At 36.5% G+C, this 18,318-nt stretch overlaps 2 protein-coding genes and 1 long non-coding RNA gene across 9 annotated transcripts in view; 2 read left to right on the top strand and 1 right to left on the bottom strand.

Moving 5' to 3' along the window:
- Positions 1-81: 81 nt before the first annotated feature.
- On the top strand, positions 82-12,269 carry ndel1a (nudE neurodevelopment protein 1-like 1a). 6 transcript variants are annotated; one of them, XM_079851430.1, is made up of 10 exons: positions 82-202; positions 2,645-2,741; positions 6,216-6,369; positions 6,458-6,606; positions 8,116-8,252; positions 8,470-8,643; positions 8,725-8,816; positions 8,953-9,101; positions 9,392-9,429; positions 11,254-12,269. In XM_079851430.1, exons 2-10 carry the CDS (start codon positions 2,656-2,658, stop codon positions 11,262-11,264), a joined length of 990 nt encoding a protein of 329 aa, XP_079707556.1. In that variant the 5' UTR covers positions 82-202; positions 2,645-2,655; the 3' UTR covers positions 11,265-12,269. The 6 variants fall into 6 exon arrangements, with proteins under 6 accessions (XP_079707556.1, XP_079707557.1, XP_079707555.1 ...); XM_079851431.1 differs by having other exon boundaries at positions 9,395-9,429; XM_079851429.1 differs by lacking the exon at positions 9,392-9,429.
- A 3,447-nt stretch (positions 12,270-15,716) lies between these two features.
- LOC307146927 lies at positions 15,717-16,447 on the bottom strand. The gene is made up of 2 exons (XR_013819187.1): positions 16,256-16,447; positions 15,717-16,029 (listed from the first exon to the last, which is right to left on the bottom strand). It is a non-coding gene; the product is annotated as an uncharacterized lncRNA (long non-coding RNA).
- A 211-nt stretch (positions 16,448-16,658) lies between these two features.
- armc7 (armadillo repeat containing 7) overlaps positions 16,659-18,318 on the top strand; it is a 1,780-nt gene continuing 120 nt past the window's right edge. The window contains exons 1-4 of one of the 2 annotated variants that reach the window (XM_079851277.1): positions 16,659-16,842; positions 17,245-17,366; positions 17,543-17,686; positions 17,775-18,318. The exon at positions 17,775-18,318 is cut by the window's right edge and continues 120 nt beyond it. In XM_079851277.1, the coding sequence (XP_079707403.1) occupies positions 17,279-17,366; positions 17,543-17,686; positions 17,775-18,121 (579 nt within the window). In that variant the 5' untranslated portion in view covers positions 16,659-16,842; positions 17,245-17,278 and the 3' untranslated portion in view covers positions 18,122-18,318. Of the gene's footprint in view, positions 16,843-17,225; positions 17,367-17,542; positions 17,687-17,774 lie in introns of those variants that run through there. The other variant, XM_079851278.1, reaches the window with a different exon arrangement.

The raw sequence follows: 18,318 nt of genomic DNA on the forward strand, positions 1-18,318 counted from the left end.
TTTCAGCCCTAAATAAATAAATAACTAAATAAATGTTACGTTATTTTCGTATTGTAAGAGGCGTCGCCAGGATCACTTTACGTGCACGTCAATGGGGAGAGAGAGAGAAAAAGAGAGAGAGGGGGGATGCTGAAATACTGAAGACTGTGCCGGGATCACAGTCAGTCCTACTATCAGCGTCAAAGATCCTGGAAATGTGCAGGTTAGTTCATTAAATCACATCTCAATCTTTACACATAACGCAGATCTTTAAAAAGCGCAGAGGATCACACAGTTAGATAATCAAAAATAAGACAACACCCTGGTGCTCTTCATGGGCAGCATCTCATCCACTAACGCTAGCATCTCACTATAGCCACATAAATGCGTTTCGACATAATTTTAATGTTAATGTCATATCTGTTCGTGTAAATTTAAAGCGCACCATCACTGCTGTTGTTGTTGTTAGCCTAACGTCAGCTCAGCTAGCTCGTGGCGGCTACGTTAACGTTAGCTAATGTATCGGGATTCGCTATAGTGAAAATTGAAGGGTTATCGTGGTGTCTGTGGTATTTAAAGAGAAACATGTCAGCAGTGATGTTTCTGGTTCTCGATACATATGTTGGCAGTAGATTTGATGAAGTAGAGATGGCATATTTATCGTTTAGTTGTTAGACCGACAGTGTAAATAAGCCTGACTGTCATCTGGACAGAGAGCATCAGCTCCTTAAGAGTTTAATATAAAGGACTGAAAATCAACATTTAATTTTTAAAAAGGCTGTATTCTTTGAAGGTGTATTATTTTCCAACTTTGCCCCGTTAGTTATCTTAGCGTGCATAATAATATATATTTGGCTGATGTTTCTCAAATGAATAGACTAATATTAAATATCTATTTTCTTTTGCTAATAATTAGCAATATTTAAACATCTCTCCTCCTTTCTCCATTTTGTGAACACATTTAATTTCTCAGAGGACGATTCAGTTATTCATGAGACTATTTTTGCCACTCTTTATTTGCTTAATTTTATATGCGAATATTTTAAATTTTAATTTAATTTAAAAAAAAGTCGTAATGCATATTAAACATAACATCACAATTAATTAATTTCCCCTTCCTCTGCGGATCTGCTGTGTTTCAGGAGAACTGTGAATACAGTGTTTAAGTGGTCCCATCAGTTGTTGACAGTTTTTATTTTACAGTCAGACATCATTTATAACCAACCAGAACTCTTTTTCAGTGAAAAAGATAGGAAAATGACATGAATATTGTAAGTAAAACAGATTTTAATAAATGGATACCAGCTTAAGTTTGACTTGAAATGAGAAATCATGATTAAGAAAGAATGCATTACATAAGGAAACAGAAAGAAAAATAGAAAGGTGGTGAAGTGTGGGTGTGCCGGGAAGGCTTGGGAATTTTAGTTGTCTTCGTGCTTTAAAACATTGAGTTTAGTACATCATATTTGTTGTCTTAACTGTTCTTCTGATTCTGTTTAGTTTTGAAATCATAGTTCCTCAGTAAAGAGCCTTGCTATGTCAGGCTATGACCTATAACCAGAGGGCGATTGTGTCCTGGCGTTTGTGAACAGGACACATGGAGCTTCTATGGGTTTGTTGGGTCAGACTGCAGTTCTATTGATTATTTGGGACACCAGTAGCCCATGTAGAGGCGAACTGAGGTGCACGCTGCTGCCAGTTTAACTTTACACGCATGAAAGATGCGTTCAGATTGTGAAATCAGAGATTGATCTAGCTCAGTGGTTCTCAACTGGTGGGTCATGACCCAAAAATGGGTCACAGGTCTGTTCTGATGGGGTCATGGATACAAAGCAATGCTAAATGCAAATAGTCATGCAGCTAAATAAATACACTACTGTTCAAAGGTTTGGGGTCATTGAGATTTTATTCTGAAGGGACGCTTTAAATTTATCAAAAGGTGAGAGAAAATACATTTATATTGTTAGAAAAGATTTCTATTTTTAAATAAATGCTGTTCTTTTGAACTTTATATTCATCAAATAATCCTGAAAAACTACCACTGTTTCCACAAAAACATTAAGCAACACAACAGTTTTCAACATTGATAATAATAGGAATTTTTCTTGACAACCAAAATTAGCAAATTACAATGATTTTCGAAGGATCATGTGACACTGGAGACTGGAGTAATACATTTGCTTTCAAAAACAAATGAATTACATTTTAGGAAATTAGAAAACAGCTATTTTAAGTTTAATATTTCACAATATTACTGTTTTCACTGTGATTTTATAATATAAATGCAGTCTTGGTGAGCATAAGAGACTTCTTTCTAAAACGTTGGCAAATCTCGCCAACCTCAAACTTTTGAACAGTAGTGTAGACTTTCAACTTTTAAAAAGAAGGATGAAACATTTTCCATATCTTTTGTTGTTGAAGTCACAGGCGTGTATCCAATAAAACTCAGGCTGCATCTGAAATTTCATACTTTCCTACTACATAGTATATAGACAATTTTGGCGTGATATGTTTTCATCCTCAAAAACCATAACATGTTGCATTAATATTTTTGCATATTATTTGGCTAATGCAGTTTATGGTAATATCAATATTTGATTTTTATTACATTTTTGTTTACTTTTGTATGCTAAAGAAAATGTGTGCTTTTTGTGTAATCTCACAGGTTTATCTGTCATGGATGCAAATATAATACCAAAATTCGTCTCCAAAGACGAGGAAATTGACTTCTGGAAGGCTCTTTCGCTGAAGTACAAGAAAAAGTAAGTGGCGCTACAGTGAGCAGCATTGAGCTCAGACACAGATCAGGTCTCTGTTTTGTAGTCTGACGCCTGAGAGTTTCTTTTCATGTTGTCCTGCTATTCATATTTTCTTTTTGAAAAAAAACAAAACAATTGCTTGCCCTGAAGCAATGCATGTGAATGCTGGGAATAAAACCAATGCAACCTGTTCCCTTACACAATGACGGCCATATCAAGGAATTTGCTGAATGTTTGAAGACTTCTCAGTCACATTAGTCTGTTTACCTTATGCAATCCGTCACAGTGGGAATTTCCTTCAATGGGTTTAGCTTTTGTGATTTGATATAGACTCCCGCTGCTAATTTTACCATTGAAAAACTCTTAGCGGCATTGTAACGACAAGCTTGTTGCTTGGTAAATTGCATCCCAAAGCAGCATTTCTCAACTCCAGTGTGGAATGTTTTAGACTCCCTTTATGTAACGACACTCGGATCATGGGCAGGAAAAGGGGCAGCCGATGGCATTTACACACACAAAAACTTGGTACACCCAAGTTTGCGATTAACAGTCTTCTTACGTCTGATTACATAAAAAACAACTGACGGGGGTTTAAAGCTCAAAGAAATCCCTCTATATAATCTGAATGAGAGATTCAATCTACATTGTTCTTTTTGGATTGTGTGACATCTGTCTGTCAAAAACATCCACAATTTTGCTTGTCGAAAAGAGGTGTGTTATTAATTTTCTAAGCAATGGGATGGTTTTTCGCATGGTGGATGGGATGAAAAATCCCATAGATCTACTTGGACCGAGGGAACCAAGTCATAGAGATTTGTGGAGTGGGCTTTTTTGATTTGGGCTGGTTAGCAATCACCCAGAACACACTAGTAAGTAGCAACCACTCAACAACATGCTGAAAACACCCAGAACACCTTAGCAACTGCTTATAAATGGTTACCTTGTGGTCTGTGTGTGCCATCATATCGTCACATTTAAAGGGTCTTTATGTAGAATTCAGAAAGCCTTGTTATTAGTTTGTTTCGTGTGTCATAGAACGGAAGAGATGCTCTCGGGAGCGTGTGTAAACGTCACATCCTTTTAGATTTTCCTAGCAAAAGCATCCTGAGTCCTTTACATAAAAATCAGCCTACAGGCTTTCATAGACAACCTAGGAAATCTGGGAAGGCCTAGTTTTATTTTTTTTAAGTTACATTACACATTGACAATAAAAAAACACTATTAACACATGACAATTCTTACATATAGCCCCTTTAACTGAGTAAAACGCTATTCACACCAGTGTTATTTTCATTGAGATACTATTTTTATAAATATTTTTAATACGTTTCTATTTCTGCATTTTCTATTTTCATTTTAATGCAAGTTTTAGTTTTTTTTGGTCATGTTTTTTATTAGTTTTTGTCTATATAGATTTTATTCATTTTTATTTCGGGTTTTTTTCCAGCTGTTGAATGATTAAAAACATTGACAGCCAATCAGAATCCATTTGGCTTTAAAAAGCTTGAGCATTTGAAGAGGCAGACAACATAACTGCAAAGCACACTTATAATAAACAGAAATGTATTATGTGCTGGTGTGGATGCTAATATAGTTTTCGTTATAATTATTTTTACAGTTATTGTTCTTGGTGTGGGCCTTAATACAATGTTAACTGATGATAGACAAATAGGAATCAGCTTTTCTATCAAAAAGGGGTAATTTGATTTGCCTTAGAGCTGTTTTAGCAAAGCACATCATAGTGTCTGCAGGGTGGCTCTTGTTCATTATGATTTAAGACACACATTTGAAGCACAGGCTCCTCTGGGTCTCACTGACATGCGATACTACCCAGTTCTGACCCGCTAGTAAAACACCCTAATCAGCACTTCAGAGACTGCACAGAAATGAGTCACAGATGTTGTATGTTGCTGATTCTCTCCTGTGCTGCCAGGGCATCATGTACTTTTCTCACTCTTGTGGTCTCCTTTTCCCTGGATGAACAGGTTGTCCTACCCTGTCTCCTAGCTCACGTGGCTGTAGCATGACTGGGTAGGGAAATATTGCTCCGATGCCATTTTTAGATCCTTCCCATAATGCTGGCTGGTGATTACATAAAGAGGCCTAGGGCAGCTCTCTCCTCTGGTCACTGGTACACTGTAAACAAAACTGTTTATTTACAGCAGATCTGCTCCATGAACCCTGCCTCATTCACACTGTGCTAGTAACAGATTCAGCTAAGATCACATTCAATAAATAAGTTATCTGAGTATTTTATACTCTCTATAGTCTCTTATGCTCACCAAGGCTGTATTTATTTGAGTAGAAGTACAGTAATATTGTGAAATATTTGTAATTTGTAGTTCAAAATACTATTTTCTACTTAAATATATATTTAAAATATAAATTATTGCTGTGATTGCAAAGCCGTATTTTCAGCAGCCACTAATCCAGTCTTCAGTGTCACATGATCCTTAAGAAATTGTTGCTGATCTGATGCTCAAGAATTTTTTTTTTGTTATTATCAATGTTGAAAACTACGGAGACCATAAGGGACATGGTGATGGAAAAATTTATTTCAATGCTTTAAGATACTTTGCGTTCACTTGCATAACCTTTGCGTTCCCTTGTAAAACTTCGGCATTTCCTCGAAAAACTTTGCTTTCTCTCGCAAAATCTTTGCGTTCGTTGCAAAACCTCCCATCTCATATTTTTTTCCCTCATCATGTCCCTTTAGGGACTCTGTAGACAGTTGTGCTGCTAAATATTTTTGCGGAATTTTTGGATTCTTTGATGAATTCTAAGATCAAAAGCACAGCATTGTTGTGAAATAGAAATCTTTTGTAACATTTTAAATGGTTTTCTGTCACTTTTGATCAATTTCATGCATCCTTGCTTCATAAAGGCCCGTTCACACCAAGAACAATAACTATAAAGGTAACTATAACGATAACTATATTATTGTCCACACCAACGCACAATGTTGTTCTGTTCATCTTGAGCATGTGCTGCAGTTTTGTCATCGGTCGCGTTAAACGGTCGAGCTCTTTAAAGCATGATGGATTCTGATTGGCCGTCAATGTTTTTATTGTTTATCAACTGGAAAAAATAATTCTGAAAGTGATGCCAACACTATCGTTTCTCTGTGCCGTTATCGTTATAGTTGCGGACTATTCTTTTATATTTAGAACTATATCTTTATCGTTATAGTTATTATCCATGGTGTGAACGGGCCTTAAAAGTATCTATTTCTTTAAAAAAAAAAAATCTTATTGACCCCAAAATTTTGAACGCTACTGTAAATTCAAATTTAAGTCACCTCAGCACTTCCCAAAGTGAGGTGTGTGTGGTTTGACAGAGCATGTTAGCATTTGGTGTTCAGTAGGCTATAGTTCAAGGCAAGCACTGTTTAAGAAATACAAACGAATAAAGTTTTATGTTTTATGCATATGTCATTAGCTAAAGGTTGCTAAACAGTATCCTGATGTGTGTGTTTAGTTATAAGGAGGCACACGAGGAGTTGCTGGAGTTCCAAGAGGGGAGCAGAGAGCTAGAGACAGAGCTGGAGACACAACTGGGCCAAGCGGAGCATCGCATCAGAGACCTGCAGTCGGACAATGAGAGACTGCAGCACGAGCTGGACTCTCTCAAGGTCAGGAGAGTGTGTGAGCTAAACACAGGCTGAGCATGTGTAAAGAACATTAAAGCGAGGGCAGGTCTTTGCTTTCTCTTTCCTGTAGGATAAGCTGGAGTATCAGTATTCCCAGAGCTATAAACAGATCTCTGTACTGGAGGACGACCTCAGCCAGACTCGAGGCATCAAGGAGCAGCTGCATAAATACGTCAGAGAGCTAGAGCAGGCCAATGACGACCTGGAGAGAGCTAAGAGGTCAGAAGGCATCATCTTACCCTTCATCACACATTTCCAGAATGTAAACTGTATCACTGCCAAAATACTTCCCTAAAGATAACATAAAGTGGTATTAAAGGGATAGTTCACCCAAAAATGCAAATTCTGTCAGTAATTACTCACCCTCACGTCTGTGTTGCACGTCACCACGTAGGCTCACTATTGGCCGACGCTGGTCATGTGTGATACGTGGTGACGTACAACACAGACGCGCTATGCTTAAACACTACATGAAAAGACCCGAGGCCCAGAGAGAAGGAAATGAAAAGTGGAATAAAGTCGTTATTTTTGTTTGTTTTTGCGCACAAAAAGTATTCTCGTCGCTTTATAAACTTAAGATTGAGCCACTGGAGTCACTTGGACTATATTAACGATGTCTTTAATACATTTTCTGGGCCAGCAAGTTTCAGTCCCTTAGAAGCCTATGGAGGAGTGATACAGCTCTCAGATTTAATCAAAAATATCTTAATTTGTGTTCCGAAGATGAACGAATGTCTTACGGGGTTGGAACAACATGAGGGTGAGTAATTACTGACAGATTTTTCATTTTTGGGTGAACTATCCCTTTAATGTTGCATTTAAATTCCATAATGTGATCTAGTTCCTTAAAAAAATTATGACTTAAAGGGAAGCTAAACTACCGTTCAAAAGATCGATTTTGGGTCAGTGTCTCTTATGCTCAAAAATATGTAAAAACAGTAATATTGTGAAATATTATTACTATTCGAAACAACTGTTTGTCTATATTTTAAAATGTATTCCTGTGATGGCAAAGCTGTATTTTCAGCATCATTACTCCAGTCTTCAGCGTCACATGATCCTTCAGAAATCATTCTAATATACTGATTTGGTGCTCAAGAAACATTTCTTATTATTATCATTATAATAACATTATTATTATTATATTGTTATTATTTCTTAATATGTTAAACAGTTGTGCCATTTAATATTTTTGAGAAAACCGGGATACATTATTTTTAGGATTCTGTGATGAATAGAAAGTTAAAAACAGCATTTTTTTTGAAATATAAATATTTTGTAACATTATAAATTACACTTTTGATCAATTTATAGCGTTCTTGCTGAATAAACTAATTAATTTCCTTTTTTTTAATCTTACTGTCACTTTTGAACGGTAGTGTTTGAGTGCATGTTGGGTGTACAGTATATATTTGTTTGTTTTTTGTCAGTTTTTTGTGTGGATTTTATTGGATAATTTGGTTAATATTATTGATATTGGTTAGTAACATTTTCCCCTACTCACACATCTCACACATCAGCAAAAAAAAAGTGACAATCAATTCTGATGAATGCTTATAAAAACAATTCTTTTTTAGAATAATGTACACTTGTGAATTGTCCACAATTAGACATTTATTAAGGAAATAAATGGTGTCTATGTCATCTTTAAAGAGCTCTGCCCTCGTATGCTTTTCCACTACTCTACAGTAATTTATAGTTTTATTCTGCTTTATTCTGTTACCACAGAGCCACGATTACATCTCTGGAGGACTTTGAGCAGAGGCTGAACCAGGCCATCGAGAGGAACGCCTTTCTGGAGAGTGAACTGGATGAGAAAGAGTCTCTCCTGGTGTCTGTGCAGAGACTAAAAGATGAAGCCAGAGGTGTTTATCAACCTTTGTCATGCGTAATTATAGCTAGTTCCTCATTCTAGGCTTCTCAAGTATGGACACAATCTGTTCTGTCAGTAAAAGGATTTTCCTGCTTGATTGTGGAATGAAGTCATGTTACATACTCATCAGCATTATTGTCTGCAAGGGAAAGTTATGGATCGATATCTTGCACATTGTCTTAACCCACGGGTATGTGACCGTTTTGTAGATTTGCGGCAAGAGCTTGCGGTGCGAGAGAGCCGGCCGGAGGTGACGAGAATGTCGGCCCCCAGCTCTCCGACTCCAGACAATGACAAAACCGACTCGGCGGTCCAGGCCTCCCTCTCTCTGCCGGCTACACCTCTCAGCAAGAACCTGGACAATGCTTTCACTAGCCAGACGGGTAGACGGATAGATTTCTCTCTGAGATGTATGCAGTGCCACACGTGTTTGCACGACTCACTTGGTTCTTGTCTTTTTGCAGGTCTGGCCAACAGCTCAACTAATGCAGCCCTCACTCCATCTGCTAGAATATCAGCGCTCAATATTGTAGGCGATCTACTGCGCAAAGTTGGGGTTAGTAAAAGCTGTAGACTGAACTTTTGATCTGAACGAAAGCTATTCAGACATATAATTGTTCGGTTTTGTTTTTTGATCGCCGTTTGCATAAACGAATTTGGTGTCTAATCCAAGAGTTTGTTTTGTTTCTTAGGCTTTAGAGTCTAAGCTCACAGCCTGCCGAAATTTTGCCAAGGACCAGGCAGCCAGGAAGAACTACATCACTAATGTCAACGGCAATATAATTAACGGCGACCTTTCAAATTACTCTCACTCGCTCCACACATCCTACTTCGACAAAGCGTGAGTTGGCCATTTTGTTCTGCCACATTTCAGAAAAAAATCAATCAGTAAACCATTAGATGTTGATGAGCAGTTACCTTATTTGATCTACGTTACACATAATTACATTGTGTCCTTCTGATTTCAATCGGAAGCAATTGTACAATTTGTTTCGCATAAAGGGCTATAAACACAGATGAAAAAGTTGCTCCTAATTTTCTTGTGTGAGGACTAAAATGAAGGGCAGATTTAAGAATCTAAGTGATACAGAAATAAAATTCTCTCAGACCTGTGTGTGTTTCTCTCCTCAGCAGAAGAGAGAGGGTCATTTTCCCTGCGTTGCTCTTGGGTAAATGATCCAACTAGTAGTTTTATGTGGGGATTCATGCATGCTAGTTAACAACCCCCTGCATATTACTTGGAGTACAATAATCCACTAGGTTAAGATCATATCATCTCCACTAACATCTTTGGTGGTGGCTCTAATTGTCTGCGAAGGTGCACTCCATAAGTTTGCTCAAATGTGGTTTATTTAACTGAATCTAAGAGGACTGGGCCAATGTTTTGACTCTTACCTGAAGATTCAAAACAAGAAAGGCCCTTTTAAAAATCCTGACATTTATGGAGTTCACCTTGAGTGCTAAACTACGAATTTCTCTCCTCATCTGTCTGTCGGTATGAACTGAATTGCAGGATTAGACTGTTCTAGTCATTAGTTAGATCATGTTCATTCTTCTTGTTAAAGTCAACATGAAACAACATTCGCAGCTCACTTTAATTCCATGGCGTGATACATTTATGAGTGAAACTAGATGGTCAATGATTAAAAATATAGGACTGTTCTTCATTTTATCCGTAGGGTAAGAGAAAAGTGGGCATTATTTCCACTGCCATTCACAAGTTTGATTTATTGTGTTTTTGTTGATTTATTGATCAAAAACAGTAATATTGTAAAATATAACTGTTTTCTATTTTAATAAATTGTAAAATGTGATTTATTTCTGTGATGGCAAGCTGAATTTTCATACTCCAGTTTTCAGTCACATGATCGTTTAGAAATAATAATTTTGTGGAAATCGTAATGCATTTTTTTAGGGGGAATCTTTGATAATTAGAGTGTTAAAAAAAAAAAAAAAAAACCTTAATTTGAAATGTTAGACTTAATGTTGTCTCTCCAAACTTTGAAATGGTAGTGTACCAGCACAAACCAGTAAATCTACAGTAGCTAAAGCTGAGCATGGCTGGACAGGTTGAAAAATGTAGTTGTTTCAGGCCAATTTTAATAAAAGTTTATGAAGACAAACATTTTTTAACATGAATCCAATGAATCATGCATAGTAAGAACAGGAACTCGCATTACGAAAATAAAGTGTATCAATTTTAATTTCATGTTGACTTTCAGCATGTTTAATGAATAAGAAGCTTAATTGTCATTTAATGCATTTGACAAATAGAGTCATCTCAAGAATCTGCGAGTGTCTTTTGGATCAGGAGGGTCTCTAGATGATCCACACCTCTACCGCAGTGTTACGCAGCTCACTGCAGTGCTGAATCAGTGTGTCCTGGGAAACGGTACAGAGAGGACGTCCAGGGCTTGTGTTTCTGCTGCGTAAGACTTAGCAGATCTTTAGATGAGTTCTCTACCGAAATCCATAGAGTGTTTAGATCAGAATAACAGGACAGCAGAGGGCCTTTGCAGTCTCCAGTATACTTTAATGATTTGATTTTGTAACAGTGTAGTACTATTACGTTCATGTGTTGCAAGGCAACAAGAACAGACAGTGATGTGTGGCTGATGACGGTCATCAAATTACCTTTGTACTGATGGACAGTAGAGTGGTTGTGTCTGGTGTTTCTCTTGGGGCCGTATTGAGTGGTCTGGGCTGTTTTAGGCCTGAGAAAATATACAGTTTCAGAGCTTGTTCTGCTTGCTTATCTACACCAATTCACTTGCGTATGAGCTTTGCTGCGCATATTAACTGTCCTTTTGGTTTTAGGAAACCTTCTGCTTTTTTATGCCAAATCCTGTCTAGTTTATCCAGTTGGTGTGGAGTGGACTTCAAAATAATACTAGCAATTCTAACAGTAGTATGGTCTGATGGCTTGCATTGTGCAGGGCTCAAACGCCTCATTTGAAGCATCTAACCTCAGTCTTATGTTTCTGTGAGCACAGCAGGACAGTGAACGGTTTGGACCCCGGCGCAGTGACGAACATCAAAGCCTCGCCGTGCTCCAACTCTCCATCCGGCCTGGTGCTCACCGTGTAACACTTAAAACACTCTCACTCCATTACATCCACTGAAAGAAGCACTATACAGCAATATAACTATTCCTTTTAATACACTACTGAATCTGTGTCGAGATTACAGTGGGTTACAACAAGGTTAGTGATAATGCCCAACTGTAGCAGCACCTCATACTAGTCTTTGTTGCAATATCCTACATTTTACTGCTGAAATACCTGTTAATATTTCCTAAAGATGTATATATACCCATCTAATATATTTATGGTCACTGTTAATTTAGATATAAGCATATACAGTATGTACATAATTTAGTTTTCTGTATTCTTTGCAAATGTGACGTCTTTTAACACGGTCTAAAAATGTATTTATTGCTGTAGTGTTGGAAGGCAATGTATGTGAGATCTGAAAACAAAAGGGAATTTACACTATTAATATATGTTGTGCAACACATGCAGTGTTTGTGTATAAGAAGGTAGAGCTGATATATAAATGATATTCTGTATATTGAAGGAAAAGGGAAGATGAAGTGTGGCGATCTGACTATCTAGACTTACATGTGCACTTATATCCCCAATTGTCTTGGTTCACAAGGTCATTTTTTTTCCCTGGTAAGATTTACATTAAGTGCTAATGTGTGCCTCAGATGAGTGAACTTACCGTATTTTTGTCCCTGAAACGTGGAAAGATTAGCTTTGGCTTCTGCAGGTTTGCATTTTGAACATTGTTTCAGTCATATTGACAATTGACTGCTTTAGTAATACTGTTCGACACTTTTTGACCCAGGTTGGTTTCCCAGCCTCTAGTATTTGTTGGAATTATCCATACATTTATTTTTTCCTTGTTGTGAAGGACAAATCTTATTCATTTTGGTTTGAATAGTGCAATGTGTTAAAAAGGCACTTTTTGTTACTTTTGCGTGCTCAAATAAAGGGTAGTGTTCTCATGAGTCTGTGTTATTGTAACAAACATTTAAAATAATAAAAAAGAATGTAATATTACTAACAGAAGAACCTCAAAATAACAACCTGTTTTTTTTTTTTGTATCATTTATATTGCATTTATTAATATTTTTAATTGGCTATTATTTTTATATTTATATTGATTTTATTGGCTTCTTGATTTAAATTATTTTTTATTTAGCTTAATTTTATTTCAGTTTTAGTCATTTTAGTACTTCAACTTATTTTATCTCAAGTTAGTTGCCAAGACAATGTTTCTAATCTTTGTTTAAATTTAAGATTTAAACACTTTGTTATTCTGGTTGAAACTTTCTTCACACCCTGATATAATCATAATAGAAGTGGTCTAAATATTATACAGGGTTCCCACACCTTTGTTAACTTCAAATTCAAGGACCTTTCAAAGACTTTCCAGGTCCAATACCCTCAAATTCAAGGACTTAATGTACCACATCCAACAACAAACGTTGAGGTACCATCATAGTTTTGTGCGCGCGTGAACGTCATGGCAATGTACAACACAAAGTACCTCATGCGGGAAACACTTTACGTAGCGCGTAAATGCGCGCGACTAACGTAAATCAAGCAAGCTAGTATGCATAGGCCATGAAGTGTTGGTGAAATAACACATTAGCGGACCGGAGTGAATATGGTATTTTTTTCCAAAAAATGTCTTGCACAAAATAAATTCAAGTGCTCTCAAGGACCTGCATCTATCTCTATGTATGTTTATTTTCAAAAACTTTCCAGGGCCTTGAAAAAAAATTCAGATTCACAAACTTTCAAGGATTTCAAGGACCCGTGGGAACCCTGATTAAAAAATGTATATCTTCTGTGGAAGTCTCGGGACCAAAAAATGTTTGTCTGAACATTGTAGAATCTGCGTTCATTCATTTTGGAGAGCAGGATCTAATGCAAAGCTAGCTTGCTATTGCTAACCTCTCCGAAATAGCCTACCCTACCTTTAAATGAAACAAATTTCATCAAATATATTTTATTTCAATTAATGAAAATTATTATAATCACAGTGCAACAACTGATTTATCAAGATTTATTTTTGTAGGCTTTTTAAACTGGTGAAATCAATATTAAATGTTAATTAAATATTCATAAAAATGTTATGTTTATACAATCTAAGCATCTTTTTGTGGCAGAATTAATTCCTGGGGGCTGTTCCATAAAAGACGCTTAGAAAAGCGGGGATTAAACTCAAAAACCGGACTTGAATGAGCCTAACAAATGAGTTGGGGCTAAAGTGGTTCCATAAAAGGTAATTGAAGCTCACGCAATCTCACTAATTTGATCCAGGTTTACCTAGTCTAGATAATTGCGTGTGCACGCGTTTCTTAAGCAGCCGTAGAGGTCGATCGTGGATCAAATCGATCCACCATCAAACAGCGTATATTTTGTGCTGTTTTATGCGTTTGAGACATGTTTTTTTCCCCCTCAGTGCAAAACTTACATTTTACAGTTATATTCTCCATCTGTAAATGTTCGAAAGTCATGCAAATGTATCCATTTTGCTGCTAATTTTCATATTGAACGAGCGCTGCTGCGCTCATGCGCGCCAAATAGGAGCGCAATAATTCTGACTAAAATATACATTTTGCTTGGAAAATTAATATGCGATATTTTATAACACTAGAAATATCTTCTAATTATAATAATTTATCTTTAGGATGTTGGATAAGTTGCACTGAACTTCTAGCAAACAGAAGTACTTCAGTGAAGTAGCCTATAATTCAGGGAAGATTTTTTAAAGAAACTAAATACATAAAGATACAAAATATAGTTTTGGGTATAGGACCTATGCTGCTTAATAAAGATGATGTATACTTAATTAGAATGCTGAGAATTACAGCTTTTAATGCAATATTTTTTTGGAGAAAGCAAGAATCCCCAGTTTTAAATGAGTAGATTTAGTTTCTAAAGTACACTATGGAGAGGATAACATTAAATTATGAGCAAATGTATACATTTTGAAAAGATATGTGCATTGTGCAACTATAAAATTAAAGAATATTCCATAAAATAAAGGAATATATATATATGCCTACATTAACTACATTTTTTTTATAACCCTCCCTCCCTTTTATTTCTAGTTATTTGTTATTTTATTTATTTACTTATTTAATATTGAATATTTGATATTCAAATAATATTACTTGAATAACTATTAGGAATTATGTGTCATTATAAGAGTTTGATATAAATATGTTAATGTTAAAATTTTAATACTATTTATTTATTGTTTTTTGTGTTTTCCCCCTTAAATCATATGTAAAAGTGTCTATGTACTTTTTGGTTATTGTTCTAATCATGTGTGTTTGCTATGTGTTGGTGGGTATTATCACAAAAGAAAAAAAAGTAGAAGGAAAAATAAGGAATATTTATTGGGGGAAAATATGATGTCTTTAAAGGAACTGTCAATTTGTATAATTGTGTTAAATGTGTTTGAATTGAAAGACATAATAAAGTACATTATATATATATATATATATATATATATATATATATATATATATATATACTAAAATATTTGTTATTTGGACATTAGATGTGCCTTATTTAGAATTCTAAACCTGTGTGTATATTTTTATGATAGCAATAACTGTAAAGGGACTATTGTAATGGGGTAAATCAAATGTAGGCTAATAAGCTCAGATTCATCTTACCAGTTAAAATTTATACTCTGCTTTTGTAATTATTTATTTTTAATTTTGTGATTTTAACTTCTGCTTTAAAAAAGCTTTTTTTTTTTTAGATTGTGTTCTAATGTTTTTCTAATAATCATAAACATGCACTACAGCTGCCAAACAAAACCAGAGAGAAATGTATTCATAAATCTTAAAAACAATCTAATTAAATCTTGGGCACAAAACATTCAGCGTAAAAAAAGAAAAACCTGTAGTATATATTGTATTTAGGCCTATCTATATAAGCCTATATTGTCTAATTTATCATTGTAGCCTTATTTAAGTTGATTTTCTGTATACTGTGTATTTATTTTTGGACTAATAGTGGTTAATAAAGTCCAATAATGGTATGAGAGAGTGTCAGTGGTAATATCATTGTGTTCCTATTGGTCAGTGTTAGAGGATCTGTGTAACAACTGAGGCTTAGCCTGACAGTTAGCCTGCCCTGGACCAGGCTAGTTTCCCAGCATAAGTTGCCAGGGTAACTGAGTTTGAACTATTTTAAGTTTGCTTTATGAAACAGAATCCACCGACAATAAGTCTGACTAACCGAAATAAGCCTGGCTTATACTCTAATCTTGTTTTATGGAACAGCCCCCTGATTCCACCATTTGCTTCATTTACATTTCATTACATTTGTGTGATGTAAAATCCTCTTGCAAATCTATCTGTTGCAGTTAAATATGATCAAGGTAACCAATTCAAATCATTATTGCCAACAAAACAGCTATAGGCTTTGTGTTGTGTTTGGCTAAATTGTACTTGCTTTATCACCCATTGACTTTCCATGCAACTTCTGTCCCATTTTAGCAACAACAAACAAAATCTTATTGGCAAAAAATGTCCCACGTGTTCCTGGTCAGTGCTGGTTTCCTGCAGGTCTCCTCAGTTCAGGGAGTAGTCATCATCTCAGCTGCCCCCTGCTCTCTTCTTCTCTGTAACTTCATCGAATTGTCTCTGTCTTCTTTCCAGTACCTCCTGTCGCTTGGCCTCATTTCGGGATCGCTCCTGTTCCCTGAGATCTGCCACGTCCTCCATGAACAAATGCCTTCGTGCACAAGGCACAATCATAATATGGGTTATCAGACATCACAGCAAAGATTTATTATTTTTGGATATTGGTTATAATGCATCAACACGTGCTTTGTCTATACTCATTTTAACACTGCCGTACTGCACAATACTATGGTCTATACACAGTATTATTTCACATTCTAAACACTAATACACATGCACAGTGTCAATGTCAAGGGGGTGTGTTAACGTTATCTCACCTATTCATAAATGCTGTGGCCAAACCTACGAGCAGTGTCCCAAAAAGAATCGGTTTTGTAAGGCGCTTCCCAGTGGATAGTTTGGACTGTTTCATGCTGGAAATTTATAGTCGTTGTGAAAGCAGACAAAACAGCTAAAGTCTCCGTGAAACAGTAGTTCTTCTGACACTCACACGGATGAATATATACTGCACATATTAACCCCATGCACTACTTCCGGCTCTTGCGTTAGAAAATAGATCGCTTCATTTGTTTGAAATATTGTCTTACGAAGTAGAGGGAATGCTCTAAATAATTTATCCAATATAATTTAATGTTATGATATTTTACTGGTGAGCAGTTTTATGACGAATTCACTTTAGATCAAAGGAACTACAATGACGGTAAATGCGGGGAAGTATTTACTGACGGACCAGTCGTGTTGAGCAGCTTCAGTGATGGGAAACTCATTGATCACATAGATTTTCTGGATTAAATTCATTTGTATTTATAATCCGAAGATAGACCGTTTCTGTAGACGTGAAAGTTGAATGATAGAAGTTTGTAGCAGAAGCACAAAAGACTTTCATCAGCATTATTCTGCACGAGTAAGTCACGTCTGCATCTGTCTCATAATATTTTCTTAATTGCTGTTTTTATTGTTCTCGTTTAGTATGCATTTTTAAATGTGTAGATGTACAGTATAGTATGGTGCATTGACATCTCTCAGTATTACAAACCTTTTTGTCTATATCTATCTATCTAACTTGTGATATAGATTTACACTGTTATAAAACTGCCTCTATCTATCTGTCTATCTATCTATCTATCTGTCTGTCTGTCTATCTATCTATCTATCTATCTATCTATCTATCTATCTATCTATCTATCTATCTATCTATCTATCTATCTATCTATCTATCTATCTATCTATCTGTCTGTCTGTCTGTCTGTCTGTCAGTGCACATGGTAATAATAAAACTGATCTCTATCTGTCTGGCTTTTTGCAGGTGTTAAACCCATGTTTCCCACAATCCATCTGTAATGGCAAGAAAGAATCAATTGTCTGTGTCTGACAGGTTTGAGTTCCTGCAGGGGCTGGTCACAGAGTTTCAGGACACTGACAGTGAGGGTATGTCAATGTTTGCAGATGCACTGCCTACATGTGCTTGATTCAGTTTGTGCAATCTGCATTCCTTCACTGACAAACTATAATCAGTACATGCAGTAATTATTTACAGTTGTCTTTCTAATAAAAGCATTAGGTTTTCTGAAAACTGCATCATTTGTCTTTTCACTTCTTGGTAGAGTCTAAAGAGCAAGTGCTGGCAAACCTGGCCAACTTTGCCTATGATCCATCCAACATGGAATCTCTACGAATGCTCCAGGTCACTGAACTTTTCCTGGACATGCTGACAGAAGAGAATGATAACTTTGTGGAGTTTGGAATTGGTTGGTATAGCTGTAAGGTTGTAGTGTAATAGATCTATTTGCTGTTACAATCTGTTCACATGAATCAACAATGTTTGAAATCATACAGGTGGTTTATGTAACCTCAGCATGGAGCGCGAGTCCCGTGATCAGATCCTGCAAAGCGGTGGAGTCCCATTAGTGATATCATGCCTGTCGAGTAATAGAGATGAGACTGTTCTCTCTGCCATCACTACTTTAATGAACCTCACCACAGCTGCCTCTCGCGCTGAGACCACAGACAGCGCAGTGGTGCAGTGCATGCTGCGCTTCTCCCTCACACAGAACCCGCGTCTCAGGAACCTGGCTTCTGTCTTCCTGCAGGACTACTGCACACAGGAACAAGTGGACAGAGCCCGAGAGGGAATGCAGGGACAAAGTCAGTCAGTGGTGGGGATTCCACTTCCAAAGGATTGACTTTTGATTTTGCATGTAATTGTTCCTGGACAATTGCAAATGTTTAGAGATGGTCCTCACTGCAGAACACAAAATCCAGGGGGAGGAGTTGGATCCAGATCCAACTCCTCCCACCTAACATATACCTAAACCTACCCATCTCCACCCCTGATCCCTAAACCCACCCCTAAACCTACCAATCTCCACCCCTTAGATCT

Source organism: Squalius cephalus (assembly GCF_949319135.1).
Source record: "Squalius cephalus genome assembly, chromosome: 19".
Lineage (NCBI taxonomy): Eukaryota > Metazoa > Chordata > Actinopteri > Cypriniformes > Leuciscidae > Squalius > Squalius cephalus.

Excerpts from the sequence above, each read along its gene's own strand:
- ndel1a (XM_079851426.1), top strand. The coding sequence starts at position 2,656 with ATGGATGCAAATATAATACCAAAATTCGTCTCCAAAGACGAGGAAATT. Across the intron at positions 6,370-6,457 it reads ACGAGCTGGACTCTCTCAAG|GATAAGCTGGAGTATCAGTA; the intron begins GTCAGGAGAGTG and ends TCTTTCCTGTAG. Across the intron at positions 8,817-8,952 it reads ATCTACTGCGCAAAGTTGGG|GCTTTAGAGTCTAAGCTCAC; the intron begins GTTAGTAAAAGC and ends TTTGTTTCTTAG.